Here is an 18811-nt window from a genome sequence, read left to right as displayed (position 1 = left end):
CGCTCATCACAACGTGAGCGGTGCACTTGAGAGTATTTATTTTGCATTGCACTTTTGAAATGTACATTCCATTGAACGAGAGCTGTGGGTCATGATTTTTACTAGAGAACCATTTCAATAATCAACCTTAGTCCGGGAAGGGAAAGGAGATAAAAGATAAACATTCAAACATCTCAATTCGAGTAAAGAATGTGCAAATGTAAGGAGACTCATAAAAACACTTTTTACACTGTGAGAATTGAGGCACCAGCATGTAAAGTGTGTTCCAATGGGAGTGGCTGATTTCCGGTTATCCATCACTGTATCCAGAACTGAAATGAACAGGCTGTGCCAGCTCCAGGGGCAGCTTCCAGACACCCGATCTATCCTAATTCCTAACCAGTCTGACACAGGCTGAAGTTTACCACCACACATATGCCTCAGCTCAGCTGTGCCAGCTCCGTTGGTGTCCAGGGCCCTGTTGCAGGGCTGAGCACCCCACGTGCTGTGATGTCCGAGCAGTAAATGAAATGGAGCACACAAAGGAAATAGCTTTCAAAGACAAATATGAAATGTAGCTGCAGTTTTGTACCAAGATAGTATTAAAAAGTGAAAAGTCTGCAATTCCAGGCATCACTAAAAACTGATCCTGGTGGGTTTCTGTTCCCAGCACACATGTCCTTCACTGTCACACAGAGTAGTCACACAGGGATCAGTAGCTCCATGGAGAACTCTTGGCCTTTCTGTGTTCCCAGGAGTCCAGCCCAGAAAGTTCTGTGATAAGACATAAAAACCCTCATGTCCTTATGCCATTTGGTTAAAAAAAGATCCTGAGTTTGTTTAGAACAGTTTTGTGCAATCACTGGGATAAAGGGGATAAGAATCGCCATCCCACGGTGCCTCAGCTCGTCCCCCGGGTGTCCCCGCTGCCCGTCCCCGTCGCTGTGGCCAGCACGGCGTCCAGCGGGGCCCTCCTCTTGCGGATGCTGCGGCCCGAGGCGATGAGGTCGGCGTAGCCGCGCTGGTGCGAGAAGGCGTAGGCGGAGCGGCGGGCGGAGAGCCCGCGGCGGAACGCGCTGTGCCGGCGCCGCCACTGCTGCTCCTCCAGCTGGTACTTCCGACGGTTCCGCTGGATCTGCACACACGCAGCGCGGCGGGGGTTAGGGCAGCACCGCCACGGCTCGGGCTCTCACACCCTCGTGCTGTGTGCCAGCTCAGGGCAGAGCAGAAGCAGCCACAGCCTGTCCCCTGCACTCTGACACGTCACCCTGGCACTGCAGCCCAGCCCAAATTAACCCCAAACTGGGGATCTCGGTACCCTCACGGGGTCTCTGTGGTGTCACCAGGTCTCAGCCAAGCACACAACGAATCAGCCCCCACTGAGCTGCTGCCCCTGGCCAGCCCCAGGACCAGAGCTCCAGACTTGTGTCACCTCCCTGAGGGCACCAGCACTTATTTGTCTCATGGAATTACACAATCCCAGACTGGTTTGGGTTGGAAGGGACCTTCAAGCCCATCCTCTCCACTCCCTGCCACGGGCAGGGACACCTTCTACTAGCCCAGGTCTCAGCACCAACACCAACTCCTGTAAGTAAACACCTGCCAAATTCACCAAAACAACGCAGCCTTCACTCACTTTGTCGCTTTCCGAAGGCCAGACCGTCATGGATAAGAAACGCTGGGCCACTACAGGGAGCAAGCAGATGGCAATGGATAAGATCATGGTGAGCCAGAGGTATGGCTGTCGCAGAGCGTTGGGAGCAGTTCCTGGGAACAAACAGAACAAAAGTTACTGTGGTGACAAAGCTGCCTGAGACAGGACCGAGAACCACAAACCACGAGGACTGACCTGTGAACTGAAAGCCAGAAGGGAAGAGAATGTGGATTCCAGCACTGTGGAAGTCAAATGTGATCCCAAAGTAAAGTGCAATACTCCCAAATACTGAAAAAGCATTAACAAAAGTCCAGTAAGATGTATCCAGGCCAATCTGAAAGCAAACAAAAGTGCCAAGTGAGTTTATTCATTCCAAATAATGCCAACTACTTTTTGCATATTGTTACATTTTTAGTAGGGAAATTTAGAACCGTGAGCAGGAAGCCAAGTTTACTTGCCTGAAAATTGACGACAAATATCAGGGAAGATGCTGCTGTGACAGCAAAGGACTGGTAATCTGCAGGGGCTTCTCCATCTTGTCCCATGGACTTAAGGTAAGCTCCATAAGGGATGAAGAAGATGATGAGTGAAGTTACAGCCCCGTGGAGCAAACTTAAAAAGAATTTCTTGTAGTTGAAAAGTAAATCCCTCTGGCCCAAAATATACAATTCAGGGAACCGAAGGCTCAGTTTGTCGCTCACGTCCTTAATAAAGGGGGAAAGAAAAGGAAAGCTGTTGCAATGTGCTGAGCTTTGAAAAGAGAACCTCAGCTATCCAGTGTCCCAAAGGGAGTGGCAGATCCCTTTCCCTCTCCAGTAGCAGGGCTTTGCACGGAGTAATGCACGAGGAAAACTTTTTTAAAAGCCACAAAACCAAACTGAACTGCCCTTGTTTTATGGACCAGTGCTGATGTAAGTAAAGACCCGCTGGCAGATGCCTTTGGGCTCATCTGTTATATCCATATGGGAATACCTGGTCGAGCAGGCCGACAAGCAGGACCGGGAGGCTGGAATACAGCACGTTGTACAGTGTGATGAACCAGTCCTCGTAGGCTGTCTGCAAAAGAGGGGGAATTGCAGGAGTCGGTGATTTCTTTGGATCCCATCCTTCCCCTCCAGTTGCTGAGAAAACTCGCCTGTGCTCTCCTGTGGCTTTCAGTTCCCTGCCTCGGTGCTCACCCCAAAGGCAGCAGCACCTCGGCTCAAGGCTCTGCTGGAACTCTTTAGCCTGAGTAATGCTGCCCTGCTCCTTACCAACCTTCCTCCCTCTACAACCATGGTCCTGACTTCAGGGCTCTGAATCAGACCCAACTGCTTGTAATAACTCGCTCAGTACCCATCACCTACTCTCCTGCAGAAATCCCTGGTGACAACTTCAGGATCCCACCACGTCCCAGGTTAAGCCTTTGCTGTCCTGCTTGTTGTCATCCCACCCCAGCAGACCTTCCTACCTGGGCAGAGAAGCCATTGAAGAACGAGTACCAGATGTGGACTAGCGTGAAAGCGAAGTTTTTGTAGAAGAAGTATCTCAGAAACTTGCACATCCTGATGTAAGACCACCGCCCGTGGACCAGCAGCAGGCGCTGGAGGTATCGGAACTGCGCGAAGGAGTAGTCACTGGACATGACGGCCTGCATCCCTTCCTGGCCACTGATCCCAACTCCAATGTGGGCAGCTGGGGCAAGGACACAAACATCACACACCAGGCTGGACAAAGGGACAGGAACAACGTGAATGGGACACGTCTCTACTGTCACCTGGATTCGCTCTCAGTCATTGTTCTGTCAGAACGGACATGGGAAATTTGATCAAAGCAGAACCAAATGATGAGACAGAGCAAACAAAGCCCTGAACAAACTGGCCAGGCAGTTTAGGGACATAAACCCTACTCCAGGGGTTTCCTTCTCAGTGGGATGTCTTGGGAAGTGGTCCAAAGAGCAGCAGCTGCGATACAGGATGGTTAATGCCTCCAGGCAAGAGGCACCCACACTATTGCTTTGGGGTTTGTATTATACTACTGTAACCCCCAACATAACGGATGGAATTCAGGTCCCTTCTAGGGAATGTGTAAAAAAAAAAAAGATCAGGAAAAACCACTAACCATTTCCTAAAGGGCTTCCTCAGAAAGGGAAACAGGCACAGAAGCAAAAGCCCTGTGGCAGTGACACAGATGGAAGAGTCTTCTGAGCAGAGAGGGACAGTGCAGAGAGCGCAGGAGCAGGGCAGAGGAGGTGTCCTAGCCAGGGAGTGCTGCAGCTGCCTTACTTTTGATCATGTTCACGTCGTTGGCGCCGTCCCCGATGGCCAGGGTGACGGCCTTCTTGTACTTCTGCACCAGCTCCACCACCATGGCCTTCTGCTTGGGCGTCACGCGGCAGCAGATCACGGCCCTGCACTCGCACGCCAGGTCAACAAAGTTCTTCTGCTGCTGCTCCTTGCAGGCCTCAGCCCTTCTCCTCTTCTCAGTTTGCTTTTTCTTCTCTTCTGCTGTTCTGGGGAATTTCAGCTTCAGCTTCTTTTTCTTCTTTTTCTTCTCCAGCAGGATTTCATTCTGTGTTTACAGAAATGTATTGTGTTCCCTTCTGCACCGTTTCCAGTCCCACTCCAGGTACTGCCCAACAACACCCCTGAGGTCATTACGCTCCCAGCACCCATTTCTGGCACTTGAATGAACTGCTCGTGCAGACAAAGGAACAGAGTCCCCTCAGGGAGGGACACTGGGGCCTGATGGTGCCCCAAAATCCCAACCAGCCTTTGTACCTACCAGCCAGGAGCCAGTGATGATTAGAGCCCGATCTTTGCTGCCCTGGAAGAAGGGCTCATTCATTCTGAGAGAGGAATGTGTGCTGGATCCAGCCCTGTTCCTCTGGTTTTCCAGCCTAGTTTGAAGGAGAGCACTGGGAAGAGAGGGGGAGACTATTACAGGAGAACCAAGGACAACCTTTCAGCTTGATCAGTCCCAGACTGAAAATCCTGGAAAGAAAGTCCTCTGTGTTTTCACTTGCCTGGTATCTTCTCCATAGCAGATGGCTGTTTCCTCTGTCAAGAGCTCACAAGAGAATCCAATATTTTCAGCAGTTTCTACAGAAAGAAATTGAGAGGAAAGTATTTACTGAAAGTTCTGTCATGAGTTCTGCCTGTTCTGTCTGGTGGGAGCACTTCAGTAATCTTTGATTTATGTTTCAGTTTGAGAATTCTCTTTCAATACCCCAGTGTGGATGAACAGGAAAAAATCCTCCTGTTTTTAGCTCTTTGACTGTAAGCAAACCCACCTTTTTTGTCACCAGTGAGCACCCAGATTTTAATATCTGCTTTGGAGAGTCTGGAGATAGTTTCTGGAACTCCATCCTGCAGTTTGTCTTCAATAGCTGTTGCACCAAGCAGCTGGAAGGGATTTGAAATACAGGTGCTTAGTAACATAAAAAAATCATAGATCATAAGAATAGAAGTACACTAAAAATTCACAGCTTCTTACAATCAAGTTTTTTTCTATCTCCTCATACACTTTGTCCAGAGCTTCATCTCGGTTACTTGTAGCTAAACTGGCCTCCACAAACTTCTTATTCCACGCATCAAATTCATCCTGACTTATGTCTCTATAGCACAGGCAGAGTGTCCTGAGAGTTTCATTTGCAAAGACCTGAAAAATAATAAATCCCACACGTATGCACAAAAGAAAACTTCATTTGCAATCCAAATGTAAGAGTTAAGACCATGAGCATTTAGAAAGCTTGACAAAACAAGTCCGATTTGCAGAAGCAATTGCAGGCCTGCATTTGTGTTAATAGCTTAGGAAAAGGAAATTACTGGCAGTATTGTCAGAAATACACCATTTTTGATTTAAAAACAGCGTATAAAGTACAAACATACATCGAGTGCCTCTTCTGTGGCTTCTCTCTTTGGATTGCTGGGGTGCAGCCGCTCATAAATCACCGTATCAGCCCCTTTGCAATACAGCCTGATGTTCCCACTGGCCTCTCGTACTGTGCAGGAAAACAGGAGAGCACAAAACATCAGAGCACATTTGTATAGAGGGAGAGTTTCAGGCTGGAGTTTTCAGCCTCTTGCTAAGTGCCAAAGCTACAAGCTCAGTGGACTGAAATGTGTCCCAGGGCTGTCACACAGCTGTTAATTCTTGCCCCCAGCTGCCCTGGCAGTCCCCTCTTTCCCCGGGAAGCACAAGTGACCCTGTCCATGGGGCTGGCTGCCATGAGCTCACCGATGACAGACATCCTCTTCCTGTCGCTGTTGAAGTCCAGGATGGCCAGGACATCGTAGGTCCTCTGGGCGCCCATCTCGCTGAGCGTGATGGTGCTCTGCGTGCGGGACAGGAACACGTAGCCGAAGTGCCTGGCGGCCGTCACCAGGGCCCCCTCGTCCGGGGAGGCTGCCTGGTAGTTGAGCTGACCTGCAGCATGGGAGGAGGGAGGAGAGAAAGCCAGGATACACCTGAGGATACACCTGGACACTGCTGCAGCCCCTGATGGCAGCGCACACGGAGCACAGGGACCGGGGACCCCCTTTTACGGGGTGTGCCTCCATCGGGATCGGTGCTGAACCCACCTCCCTCCGGGGACAGAAAACTCAATGAATTCAATAGCTGGTCACCTCTACATTTAGTTTTGTTTCATTTAAAAGAGCAGGTTAATGCTCCTTCTCCTTTATGAGATCAGCATTTGTTTTGGGCCTCTCCCTTGTGCAATCCCTGGATTTGAATTATTGCTTCCTCCTACACAAGGAAAAAAAATGACAAAAAGCTCACACTCACCATCAGAAGTGTCAGCCATGACCGTGTGACAAATGGCAAGCAGAAAAAAGAACTTGTGAATTTCCGGCTCCTTTCCAGACTTTATTTGCTCTATCAGATAGTGATCATAGAATAGGAACTTTCCGTCTGCGTACACGTTCCAGCTGAAATCCACCTGCTGCTTAGAAAACAGGGCACGAGAGAGTGTGAGTTACCTCAGCTGCCCTTGCTTTGTGCCCACCTGCACCTCTCCACGCTCTGCCAAGGGACTTTCTGTTCCACAGACCTACCTCGGGGTGGCTCTGGGGCTGCCCCGCTCTGTCCCGGCTGTCTCCTGCAAGGCAAGCACCCGCCATCAGAGGGACCACAACAAAGCTTTTACAACCCAGCACAAAGAGAGACACATCTAAATTGTGTTCTGCACTAGGAATGGAAGGAACAGGGAGAGGAGAAGCTGCTGCCCTCACTAAATTTCCTGGTTTGTTTCTAGATTTTGTCCCCAAAACATTTTAGTGAAAGTAAATAATGTTGTAAATAACCAATTTTCAGCTTTTCTGCTGGGAAGTTTTCACACAAGTCCATCAATTTGTAAATGGGAAAGCAGTGGGAAAACCCCAGTAATTCAACTGTACTGGAGCTTTACTCAGTGCCAGGGCAAACTGTGGAAGTTCAGTTGGAACTGAGACGACTCGAATGCACCTGATTTCCCACAGGCATTAAAACTCCTCCTCCTTTGCAGAGGCGTGGCGCAGATTACCGTATCTTTGGCCGTTTATGCAGCACTTTTTAAAGGTCATGATGTTCTGAGTGAGGGTTCCAGTCTTGTCGGAGAAGATGTACTGGATCTGCCCCAGCTGCTCGTTGAGCGTGGTGGTCCTGGCCTTGGCCGCCGTGTCCTTCTCGGGGTAGTACATCTGCAGGTCCCAGTTGATGAAGTAGCTCTGGCCGAAGCGAATCACTTCCACACTGAAGGAAAGAGAGGGAACATTCTCACCCCCACTGCAGCTCACACCCCTAACGAATGGCCCCAGCCCAGGCATCCCCCTACCTGACATAGAGGGAGATGGGGACCATGGTGTTGAGCACGATGATGTACCCCCAGAAGTTGAGGAAGCCCCGGTAGGGAGGACTGAAGTCCTGAGCATCATAGAGGTACCAGGAGCAGTTGCCAATCTGCTGCTCCCAGTAGGTGTGTCCGATGGCCAGCCCAGCTGACAGCAGGATGAGGACCACGATGATCTGCAGGGGGCACACAGGCCTGTCACACTTCCAAAAGCTTTGCACGGCTCAAATCCCAAATCCCCGTGTTCCAAACGTGACAGGCATTTGTCAGAAGAAAAGGAGCAAGCCTTTCCCACAAAGGCACCTTCCCACATGTCCTCCTACTCCACCCCAGCTCAGCAGGGCAAAACAATTGGAGCCATTCTTATTACACACATACTACTCACTTAAAAACAAACTCAACCATGTGAATTTGAAACAAAAAGCCTTACAGTATAAACCATGTAGTTCATCAGGGAGTCAATCTTTGTCCTTTTAAATCTCGTCTTTCCGCTATTTTTCATTATTTTTGTGTCAGCACCTAAATATAAAGAGTAAAAAATTAAAGCAGGGAAAAATTATAATAAAGAAACAAGTGCCAGTATTGCTGTTTTACCAGCTGAAATACAGTTGATGTCTACAGGATGAAGGTGCCTTTTCACTCTACAGGTGTGCTTTCCATGGGGAACTATTACACACCTGCAAATACCACCATTCCGTGGCAGAAATCCGTATTCCTGATCTTACAGCCACGCAACAAAATCTTATCAGCATCCAGGGAATAACTTGAGTTTCTCCAGAATAATGTTCCTGTAAACTTATCCAGTCGGTTATTGGGCTCTTCGCATTCAATCAGACCTACAAAATTTGGAGGGGAATATGTTTCATTTACAAGAACCACAGAATGTAGCTTTACTTTACTTGCACTGACTTGTGAACTGTTTGAGCTGTTTTAAGGGTGTCAGGGATGGAACTGCACCAACCATCAAAGTTTGCCAGGGCGCTCTCTTCCTGGAGCTGTCTGTGCGTCACCTCGAGGGCCATTTTGAATTTTAGATTAGTCTCACTAAGAAGAAAGGATAAAAAGGCAATTTTATTTAAAACATGGGCACAGGAGAGAAGTTTGAGCAACATTAAATGAAGGAAATCAATATGCCATAGGTGCCACTACTTCTCTGGACAACCTTTTCCAAAGGTAAAAAATAAGTCCACATCCTTTTCCCTTTCTTCTTATGTCACATTCTCTGACACTTCTGACATCTCTGTGGACTCCAGTGGACCCTCACTGATTCAGAATGAATTGCAGGAATCAACAGCTGGAAACAGTTTCTCAGTTCCCACAGTTCCCTACTTGGTAAGTAGAATCTGACATGCACACCCTTTGCTCTTTCAGCAGTCACCCCATATTAACTGCAAGGCATCCGTAAGCAGAGCCTTACCCATCCAGTTCAGCTGTCTCCACGTAGCACAGACTGTTTGGTTCTGAGCTGGACAGCAGTAAAATATCAGCCTAGAAAACAAATAAAGAGACATCGATTAAATCCAGGTCGAGATTCCCACAGAACTCTGTAGAAACAGAAACAAAAAGTATCTGAAGCACTTACAGGAACAAAAGCATTTTTCTTCAGGCGGATGACATCACCAACTTTAATATCTTTCCATTTTGCAGTTTTGAACCTAATATCAAGATAGTTTAATGATTACTGCTCTTTAATCTAGAACACTATGCACTCTATATTTTGCCTCAGCTCTGTGACAGAGCTCAGTAACAAGGCACCAAGCATCACTTACAGAGCTCAGGAGGGAACATACAAACCTTCCATCCTTGATGACATCACATGTCCTGTTATTGACCTCGCTGTCCATCCTGTGACGAGCCTGAAACCAGAGCAGAGAATGTACTCCTGCTGTGTGTCACACCAGGACAAATGAGCTACACTGGGGGAGTTTGCTTTTCACATGAGCAGGGCAGGGCTCTTACAATGTCATCCACCAGGTCTTTGATTGCAGTTATTCCCAGCACGAAGAGCAAGGGCACCAGCGTCGTGTACCACGCCAGGGTACTTATCTGGGGAATTGACTACAAAACAGCAATCAAATCAGTTCAGCACAGGATCATCAGGCAAGCTCAACTCAGAGGCATTTCATACTGATCTGACTAGAACGTGAGAGAGAAACCAACACATCAGAGGGAATTTTAAGGCAGGCTGTGAAAATGAACAAAACTCTCCAGGAAAAAGTTTGGCTGCGCTGCCCTACTTCAGCATCAGCTCCTCTTTAAAAATCACAGTCACTCATATATCCTGTTGGTGCTTCTGATTCACCAGTTGAACCCAAGAAACATCTTTTCCTCATGAAATTCATGAGCTCTGCATCTAGCCCACCCTGTTTCTGTTGGGACAGGGCTGGTCTCTGTAGCAGTTCAGGTGGAGCCCTGAACTGTGCCACAAGTATTATTGAGCCCAAATTCCCTTCACAGTGAGTATTCTCCATCTTTCTTACCTGCAAAATGAGAAGAACAAGGAAATAGAAGTTGGCTGCTCTCTTAAACTGTTCAAACAGATTCAGAGGTAAAAAAGTGATGGCATTGTACTTGTATGTCTTAATTGCATTGTCCTGTGGGAGAAACCCAAATGTCAGTCACACACAGCAGGTTCTTCTTCCATCACAAATGTGCATAGCTTTAACTAAAGCAACCACGTGAGAATTTGGGCTGAGAGCGCCTGGCTTCTGATTCTCCATCTCACGGTAAGCACATCTCTTGATACCTTGGATTTCCATTCACAAACCCCAACCCAGTTATCCCGCCCTCCTCCGCTGGAAACCCTAAGGAAGTGTGAACGATGCTTTGACACCACTCGCCAGCCAGTCCAGGGATCACGCAGGGATTAAGGAAGCATCCACCTGGCAGTTAGCACCTCACTAAGGTAAGACAACTTACCGCATATTTGCTTTTTTTGAAGCACAGAAAGATTGTTCTCTTAAAGCAGGGCTGGTCGTAGAAGCGCCGATCGTTTGCTTTCACTTGCCAGCTGCAGTCTGGAAGTGACAAAATGGGTCAAAACTTGTTACAAACACGAGGGAACGAATCCCTCATTTTTAGGCTTTCTCTCAAATCCATTTTCTAAAGGCACTTTCGATTGAAGCACGGCTGGTACCTGCTTTTTAGTACATAGGCTAAAAAAAGCTTTTCAAGACGTTTCCAGGCTATTTGTCTCTATTAACAATTCAAATATCGTCGGGGGTAGGAAGAAGTGTTGCTTAACAATTTAGGAGTTCTGTGAGAAACTGAAAACCTGCAGAATAACATTTATTCATGCTAAATTCCCTCCCCCCTTTTCCTTTGCTTCTGTGACACCTGAGAAGCACTAAACAGTCCAAACAGCTTTCTGTCTTTCTAGAAATGAAGAGGTCAGGTGGCTTTTGAAAGCAATAATTTGATATACCCGCACTGTACCATGGTTTTCATTTACACCCATAAAAAAGGGACAAATCTGAAGTGCTCAGTTTATTTCCTCAGCCATAAGTTTTGTCTGATTGCATGAAAACTCCGGAATAGCAATTGCACTTGTGAAGTGATTTTCCATGCCTGCTCTTTCACAGATCCTTCAGCTCCCTTTCCTGCCCTCAGTCCTGCAGCACGGACCCCCTGTTACCCACACCCACAGAATCGGGCTTGCCCACACCGAGGGTTCTCATTCCACGGGTCTGAGCCATCTGCCAGGAGCTCTGCCTGCCTGGGAAGGGCGAGGGGATCTCATTCCATGGGTTTGAGCCATCTGCCAGGAGCTCTGCCTGCCTGGGAAGGGTGACGCAGGCAGGGTTTGGAAAGGCAGCTTTCCTGACTCATCCCTCGTCTTTCACGGGTGCTCTTCCTGGTTTCACGGGATTCTCCTCCCCGTGGACGGGGTGAAACTCCCGGAGGCAGAGGCGTGGGCTGGCACGCTGAGAGCACCGTGGAGGTGCTCCTGGGCTGCTCCAAGGGAGCTCACCGAGCACACAGCCTTTTGTTTTGCTCCCACCTTACAGCAAGCCTGGACTGCCATTCCTGCATCTTCCCTGGGACTGCACAGCCCCTTTTTTCGGGGCTTGTAATCACCGTGCTGGAAGTGCAAGCCACAAGCTCTCACCGAGCCTCGAAGATAACAGAGAAATATTTACCTTGGAGGACCAGGTTTGGGGTGAAAAGTTTATAAGCATTACCAAAGAGCATGACTTGAGAAAGTAACTGAATTTTGTGGAAATGACAGGACTAAAGAAAAACAGAAACAAGTCTGCATAAACATTTCTCCACCACATTCCAAAAACATTGCAGTGTTGACAAAACTGATAGAAAACTGGCAAATTAGGGTCTGAAATAAAACCTGCAGGAAGGAAGCTCCACAAAATCACTTTAAACTCTGGCACTAATACCTAATATTTGGGCAGCTGCATTGGTAATTCATCATCTTTAAAGAATGTCATCATACAAATCCCCCAAACTAAACATGTGATAGGTGGTTAAAAAATGAAAACACAATATGGATGGTTATAAAACGAGAGGGGAGTTGTCACCCAAACAGGAAGGAATCTGTATTAATGAAACAGGCCTTGGTTAAATTAAAAGTACTCCCACTGCAGCACTGCAAAAGGGGCATTTAAAGGAGCTGCAGCTCCTCCTTGGGCAGAGGCTTGAACAGATGCCAGAAAGGTTCCTCCCACTGATGTTCCTACCCTGGCAGCAGCCACAGGCTGCACCTGATGGTTCCTTTGAACTCCTCCTACTCACCTTTTACCTTTCAGGAATCTCAAAAGGAGCAGTGAGGCAGAAACCTGCTCTGTGCAAGCCTTAGAGAGCAGAAATCCAGGGAAAGCACTGACTGAACACAGCAAACACCTTATGCTGGTGCCAGTTTCCAGAGGATTGGGAAGACAAGAATCTGGAGCTCTGCTCGAGCAGTTCCCAGAGCACAGGCCATGCACATCCAGTGCCTGCCTTAATTAAGAGGAGGTCACCACGCAGCTCGTTAGCTTTACGCAAGGACCGCTGGCCCAGAACTGTGGCTGCAGCTTGGAATGGAGCTGAGTTTCGTTCTGACTTTGCTAAACTGCCATCAGTGCCTCCTCCAGAGCCAGATAAGCTGTTCCAAATCCTACCTGGCAACTGAGCACAGAGGTCCAATCGATCCCCGAGGCTCAGCCTCAGCACTCAGGACCGTTTCTGCCCAGCCTGTGTTACCTTTTCTCCCAGGCTCTCGGCTCTCCTCGGCGCGTCGCTGGGTTTGGCTCTGCCCTGGTTCAGCCCTGGGCTGCCGAGGGTCCAGCTCGTCCTCCGTCTCATCGTCACTGTAGGGCATCACCTCATCGTTGGGCTGGGAGTCCTCGTCGAAGGTGGTCTCCGAATCCCGTTCCGAGATCATCCTGCTAGCACCCTGCCAGCGTTTTGGACAGGTTAGGAAAGGACCTCACAGAGCAAGGGCTGGGAACCACGTCTCTCATTTCACTCCCTTGGTGCTGGGCACCAACCCCACATCGGAAACAAGTTTCCCCAGAGCAGCAGAGGGCACAGGCTCTGTTCTCCAGCACAGAGCACAGGCAGAGGGCAGTTACTGTCCCAGCCAGCCCTCCATTACCACCTGCTACGTGTAATTACACGTGTCACCAAGGAACACCGTGTGCTCCAGAGGCAGCACACCTCCAGTGGGATGGAGGAACCGGGGAGCCCACAAACACGTGCCCATTACATCATCCCCTGTGGGGCCACAGGAGCTGGAGCCCTGTGGGGGACAGAACTGGACACTGAGCCCTGGGCCATACATCGAGGGTTCACACTGCTGGCCCTCCAGCCAGAAACCAGCCTGGCTTCCTCCCTGCTCCCCACGGGCTGAACATCAAGGTTTGTCACTGCAAGATCCCACATGCCCATGTCCAAACACCTGAGGACACCGTGGGACACAGCTTGTCCTGGACCTGCCTCCCCAGCGTGGCACTGCCTGTGCTGACAACCCAGCAACCAGCAGGGCTGACACCAAACCCCACCTCAGCTTCTGGCTCTGCAAAGCTCAACTGTCTCCCCTCCTTAATATCTCCTATGAGAGAGAGATAAATATTAATGAGCTCTGACTGTGCTGCTCCAGTGACAAGGTGCTGGCAGGGAGCCCAGGCAGGCCACGCTCTGAGCCCGCCCAGCACACGGACTGCCAGTTCCCAAAACACACCGAATCCACCAGGCTGACTGAGCAGGAATGAACACAACTCCCAAGGCCCCCCAAGCTGCTGGAGGCTGCTCTGTGATGGGGTTAGCCAGGAATATGACAGCTGGTCACTAACACGGGTGTGGAACCTGACACGTCTACAAAGGCATCATTTGTTTTCCTCAGCAGCCTTGGAGTCAGGGAACACAGCTCAAGATGCATGAAATCCAACTCCAGCTCAGGCCCCATGAATACCTCACTGGGATATTTTGGTTTATTTCTCCTCTTTTTGCTGCTGTTGTTCTTTCTGCCCTGCTAACACCTCAGGTGGGCACTGCTGGGGGAAAGCAGCTGGAGCTCCTCACCCACACAGCCCCTGGCACACAAAATGCCACCAGATCTTTGCCTTGCTCTCACTGCGTGACAAACAACACAAGCTCATACCCCTGGCACTCAGAGATTCAGCCCTTAGTCTATTAATCTTTACTGATTAACTGCTTAATGATTAATGAGCTAATTAATCATGCAAAGGGTTAGATGAGATGTCAAAACCACACTGCTTTTGTTTTCCATCACACATGCGTGGCTAAATGGAAATTCCTACAACACCGGCAACAGTGGTGCTGACTGGGAACAGACTGGGAATGGACTGGGAATGGACTGGGAATGGACACCGGGGAGATGATCTGCTGAGGTCAGGTTAAGTTAATTGTAGTCACTTTACCTCTTTAGAGAACTGAACTATAAACTGGCAAACCTCGTTAACAGAGGAGATCTTCAGTGTTGCCCCGCGGGCAGCACAAGTGCTCTGTGCTGCGGGCACACCATCAGCATTCTGCAGGAGGCATCAGTCACCTGCAGGAGGCACTGGAATCACCCAGGGCTGGCTGGGAGCCGGGAGGGAGCACAGGGGTGCTGGGGGACCCAGGGCAGAGCAGGCCTCCAGTGACAGCCTGACAAATTGGTTTAGAGTTAAGTTTCTTGACACCTAGTCTGGAAGAAAAGGGCTGGCTGGGCTGGCAGAGCCACGTCAGAAGTTCAAGGAAGGTGGAGGGTGATCAGGATGTCTCCCCTTTCACATTCTTGGCTGCATGGTCCTGGTTTTCGAGTTCCTGACTTGAAGATGGGGCTTTCACCCTGTTTCAGCTGGGACACAGAAAACCCTTCCACTGAGCAGCACTTCAGCCTAGAGGAAGCATGAGGTCACACCGCCCGTGCCAGCAGGGAGCAACACCCAGCTCCCAGCTTGGAAAATCCAGCTGATCCAAGGGCAGTATTGATATGTGGGGAGGTGAAGGAGATGAAAGCAGCATTAAACACCAGTTTAACTGTACCTGCCCCAGTTTACTTACTAAAAGGACAAATTCCACAGTACTTGGGTCACTCAGATTTTGTGTCTGTTCCTGCCTCAGGGCAAGTACCAGCTAATTGGGAATAACTTCAACCTTGTAAAAAAAGCTCTTACTGCATTTGTTTGAAGGCAGTAAACAACAACCAAAACCAATCTTACTCTAATTCTCCTCTGGAGAGTCACTGCACATGACAACTTGGGGTCACAGGGACTGTAATGCTGCAAATCAGATCATCACTCAAAGTGGCCCTAAAAGTTAACAGATCCATCTAGAACAAGGGACATGTATAGCAAAAGGATTAAAATGCTACTAAAGTGATTTCTGTTTATTATGGATATAAAGAACTATGAAGTGAAGCAGAGCAAGCCAAACCACTGAACACCTGCCAGCCCTCACAACCTGTGCTCAGCTCCCAACCTGCATGTTCAGCTCCTCAGCACGTTGTTCTGCACAGCCTCCCACGTTCTTGCAGTGCCAGGGACAACAGCTGCTCCAACCTGGCCGTGGACTGTTCTTTCACAACACAGCAACATCAATATTTTAAGAAGGAGTGATAAAGCAAACTCAGTACAAAAAGGAACTCAGAGAGACACTTCTGAACTGCTTCAGGTCTCAGGACAAAAAGGGTACAGTAAGATGTTTCACTGATTTAATTAACCAGGTGTTAGAAAAAGCAAAGCTTGATCCTCAGACATGTCAGATTTATTTCTTTACTATGTGTTACTGGAGAAACCGACATTGCAAAACAACACCAACTGACAGGAGGGCTGAGCACCAGCTCCCAAAACTGCACCAGAAACCCACACCTGACATCAACCTCTGGGGGAAAGGGGGGTCCCCAGGGACCTTCTGGCAGACGCACAATGACTCCAATTACATTTCCCCCAAGAGACAGCAGGAATTACTCTGCCATCTGCAGCTGTACCACACTGCTCACCTCACCAGTAATGGCGAGTCGGAGCTGGAAAGGGAGCGTGGAATGACGATGGCCTGGCAGATAGAAGGATCTTCTGAACAACTCAAGCTTCCAGCTAATCTTTATGACATTTGGAGAGGAAAAGAAAACAGCAGTTACTCGAAATAGCATGAATCAGCACCGAAAGGCCAAGGAAATAACCTTAGCTCCAAACACTGAGCTTTGGTTAGATTGCCATGCACATGACATGCCTGAGGCTGATCAATTCATAGAACTGTTCCAAATGCAATAGCTCCAGTCACTTCCTTGAATGACTCCTTTAAAATAATTGAACACCCAAAAACTGTATCTTCAAGGGGACGATTTCCCTCACTCATTCTGAAACACACTGGCTGTCCTATGCTTGGAATGCCCTGGAGAAAGGCAAGCTCAGGAGTTTAGGTACCAACTTGGAGCCAGCTGAGGCTGGAGACAGGTTCTTGTTCATCCCAGCAGTCTCCATCAGTACCTTCAGTGCGAACTGAACCCCAGACTGAAACATCAGCTCCTCTGGGCCAACCGAGGGCACTGTGCACTCGAAGCCAGAAAAAATAACATAGCTTGTGATCCAGGATGTATCACACAAAGACATCCCAACAGAGAGACCCACAGCCTACAGGCCCAGCTGCCTGAGGCTGCACAGGGATGGCTGAAGATGGGCCACTGCAGAAACAAAATCGTTTTGCCCATTATCTGCCCTAGGATTTCTCATTAACAGATTTGCAGAGTCCCATCATTTAAAGTCCAAGGCAAGACTCGCTATCTTTGCAGAAGATAAGACAGCTGGTAACCTTTGCTCAAGCTGCAGGTTCCAGTGCACTCTCAAGGGGTTTCAACTTGCCTTTTAGAGGCTGTTATGTTGCTCTCAAGGTTCATGTTATACAACAGCCTGTCTTGGGGTTAATAAAGGAATAAGAATTATTTTGGGGCACACTCAAACAGCATTGTTTGGCGTAGAAGACTTTTGGAACGTTATAAATAGAGTTCTTTTCCTACATATCGCCCTCCCCATCAAAACCAGCAGGCACTTTTAGCTGGAAAAAACAAAGGTTACTTCCTGCTCCCAAGGTTGGAGATTACAGGAACATTCCTTTTCTGGCAGCACCAACAGTGGACACTGGAGCTGTTTTCCTAAACTGACCTTTATCCAATGGAGTGGGTGGCTGAAGCAGAAGCTGCATTACAGGTGCTGACACCGGCTGCCTCTGGAGGATCCTGTGTCCTGCTTCAAATCAGGCTCCATCTGCAACAAAACAAGGTAGAAAATGGTTTCTTGGCTGACTTCCACCTCATGTGCACGCGATAACAAAAACATTCTTTAGGCAAACCGTGACATTAATTTACCTTGCAAAGACAAAGAGAGATTTCTGGTTAGTTCTCCAAACCCTTTCATACTGCTCCTCTGCCTCCTCTCAGGCACAAAGTCACTTTGGCCAATAGTCCTTTCCTTGATTTGTATCCTGTTTTGTCTACATTGCTTATCATTCCCCCCCTTTTTCACAGGCTTTAGTTGGACATCTCCCTGTGCCTCACTGGACAGCAGTTTGTAACCAAGAGCATCCATGAATTGCTCCAATTGCCATCTCTGCTATCACATTTAAAGCATGTTTCTCATTTCTACAGGAACACGTGAGGAGAACCCGCGGTGCGTGACGGAGGAGTTGTGGAGCCTGCCAAAAAGCAGAGGTGTCACAGCACAGCACCTGAGAGCTCCTGCACCATCGGGCCCTAATGAGAACCACGACAAGAGAGGGTAAGTGATTTGCCCCAGGCCAGCGGGTGAGTCACTGACAGGGCCGGGGTTGGGTTTCAGAAGGTGCTGGCCAACATCCTGCATTCAGTTACAGCTGCACAAAGCATCTCATTTACCAGAGGCTGGGAGGAACATCACAGCCCCTCAGACCTGTAACACCACCAATCCACCCCTCCCCACATTTCAGTACTCAGGCTGAGGAGATTCCTCTGCCCTCAAACAACAACCCCAGCACCAGCAGAGCAGGGAAATACTTTGTGGCTCATTTAAAAATAGCTTTGGTGCAAAGAGAGCGAGTGGCTTTTGGAATTCACCATCCCAAACTGCAAAGCAAACTGACAGGCTGTCTCACCTGGCAGAATCAAGGGAGAACAGTTTAGAAGTTAGTGGAAATAGACACAAACACAGGCCTGGGACAGGTACAAAAGCATCCATGCTCTAACATGAACACCAATGGAGAAACCACAAAATGACACAGGCGGTGGCAGCTCAAGGACCAGGTCATCCCAAATCCCACCCACCCAGTCCTGGTTCTCCACACCATCCACCCCCAGACCCCTGGGAGCAGAGATCAACCACCCAGTGCTGTTCCAGGGCTCCCTGCACAGCTCGGCCTCTTGGGTTTCAAACGGCTCCTGCTGATACCCGAGCCGCGCTGAAATGCTCCATTAGCTGCTCCATTTAGCACAGCTCCATCCCCACTCCGAGGAGGGGATGCTCTTGAAGCGATAGGCACCAACCAGGAGGTAACAGGACCAAGACAACGATTTTCTTTGAGGTCAAAATATGCTTTCCAAGCGAATCGCTGATCTCACAAGTAACTTTGCCAGGATTTTCTGTTGCAGAATTAGTGTTCCTTATGCAGCCACCTGTCGCTGCTCTGAGGGATGTATAAACATTGACTAATAAGTAATCACCCCGCAGCCCTGAAGGCTGTTTTCATCATTTATAGATACGGGGGAGAAAAAGCGGGGAGCAGGGCAAGTAGCCCAAGGCCACGAGACTGAGTCGGTGCCCGGCGGGGCTCGGAGACACGGACAGCCCGTGCCGTGCCTTACCTCAGCTCCCACAACCTCCCGCGCTCTCCTTAAACCTCCCGGCTGGAGGCTCCCGCTAAACCCGGGATCACCGGCCGCGCATCCCGCGGGATCCCCGCGG

General features: G+C 49.1%; 1 protein-coding gene across 1 annotated transcript; it reads right to left on the bottom strand.

Annotated features, from left to right (window-relative positions):
• Nucleotides 1-54: 54 nt before the first annotated feature.
• ATP8B1 (ATPase phospholipid transporting 8B1) lies at nt 55-17146 on the bottom strand. Its single transcript, XM_050328964.1, has 28 exons — nt 17042-17146; nt 12639-12831; nt 10362-10459; nt 9923-10036; nt 9402-9500; nt 9237-9298; nt 9025-9097; nt 8860-8930; nt 8404-8486; nt 8120-8278; nt 7873-7961; nt 7428-7618; nt 7137-7345; nt 6670-6713; nt 6401-6557; nt 5852-6040; nt 5503-5615; nt 5108-5272; nt 4905-5016; nt 4638-4713; nt 4397-4529; nt 3898-4183; nt 3084-3307; nt 2606-2689; nt 2092-2337; nt 1829-1967; nt 1616-1746; nt 55-1114 (listed from the first exon to the last, which is right to left on the bottom strand). The coding sequence occupies exons 2-28, from the start codon at nt 12817-12819 to the stop codon at nt 881-883; spliced, it is 3762 nt and encodes a 1253-aa protein (XP_050184921.1). The 5' UTR covers nt 12820-12831; nt 17042-17146; the 3' UTR covers nt 55-880.
• Between the last annotated feature and the right edge of the window lie 1665 nt (nt 17147-18811).

Source organism: Myiozetetes cayanensis, unplaced genomic scaffold, assembly GCF_022539395.1.
Source record: "Myiozetetes cayanensis isolate MyiCay16 unplaced genomic scaffold, myiCay2020 scf4, whole genome shotgun sequence".
NCBI classification, from domain to species: domain Eukaryota; kingdom Metazoa; phylum Chordata; class Aves; order Passeriformes; family Tyrannidae; genus Myiozetetes; species Myiozetetes cayanensis.
The sequence above is the reverse complement of the archived record's forward strand: the minus strand, read 5'-3'. Positions and strand labels throughout refer to the sequence as shown.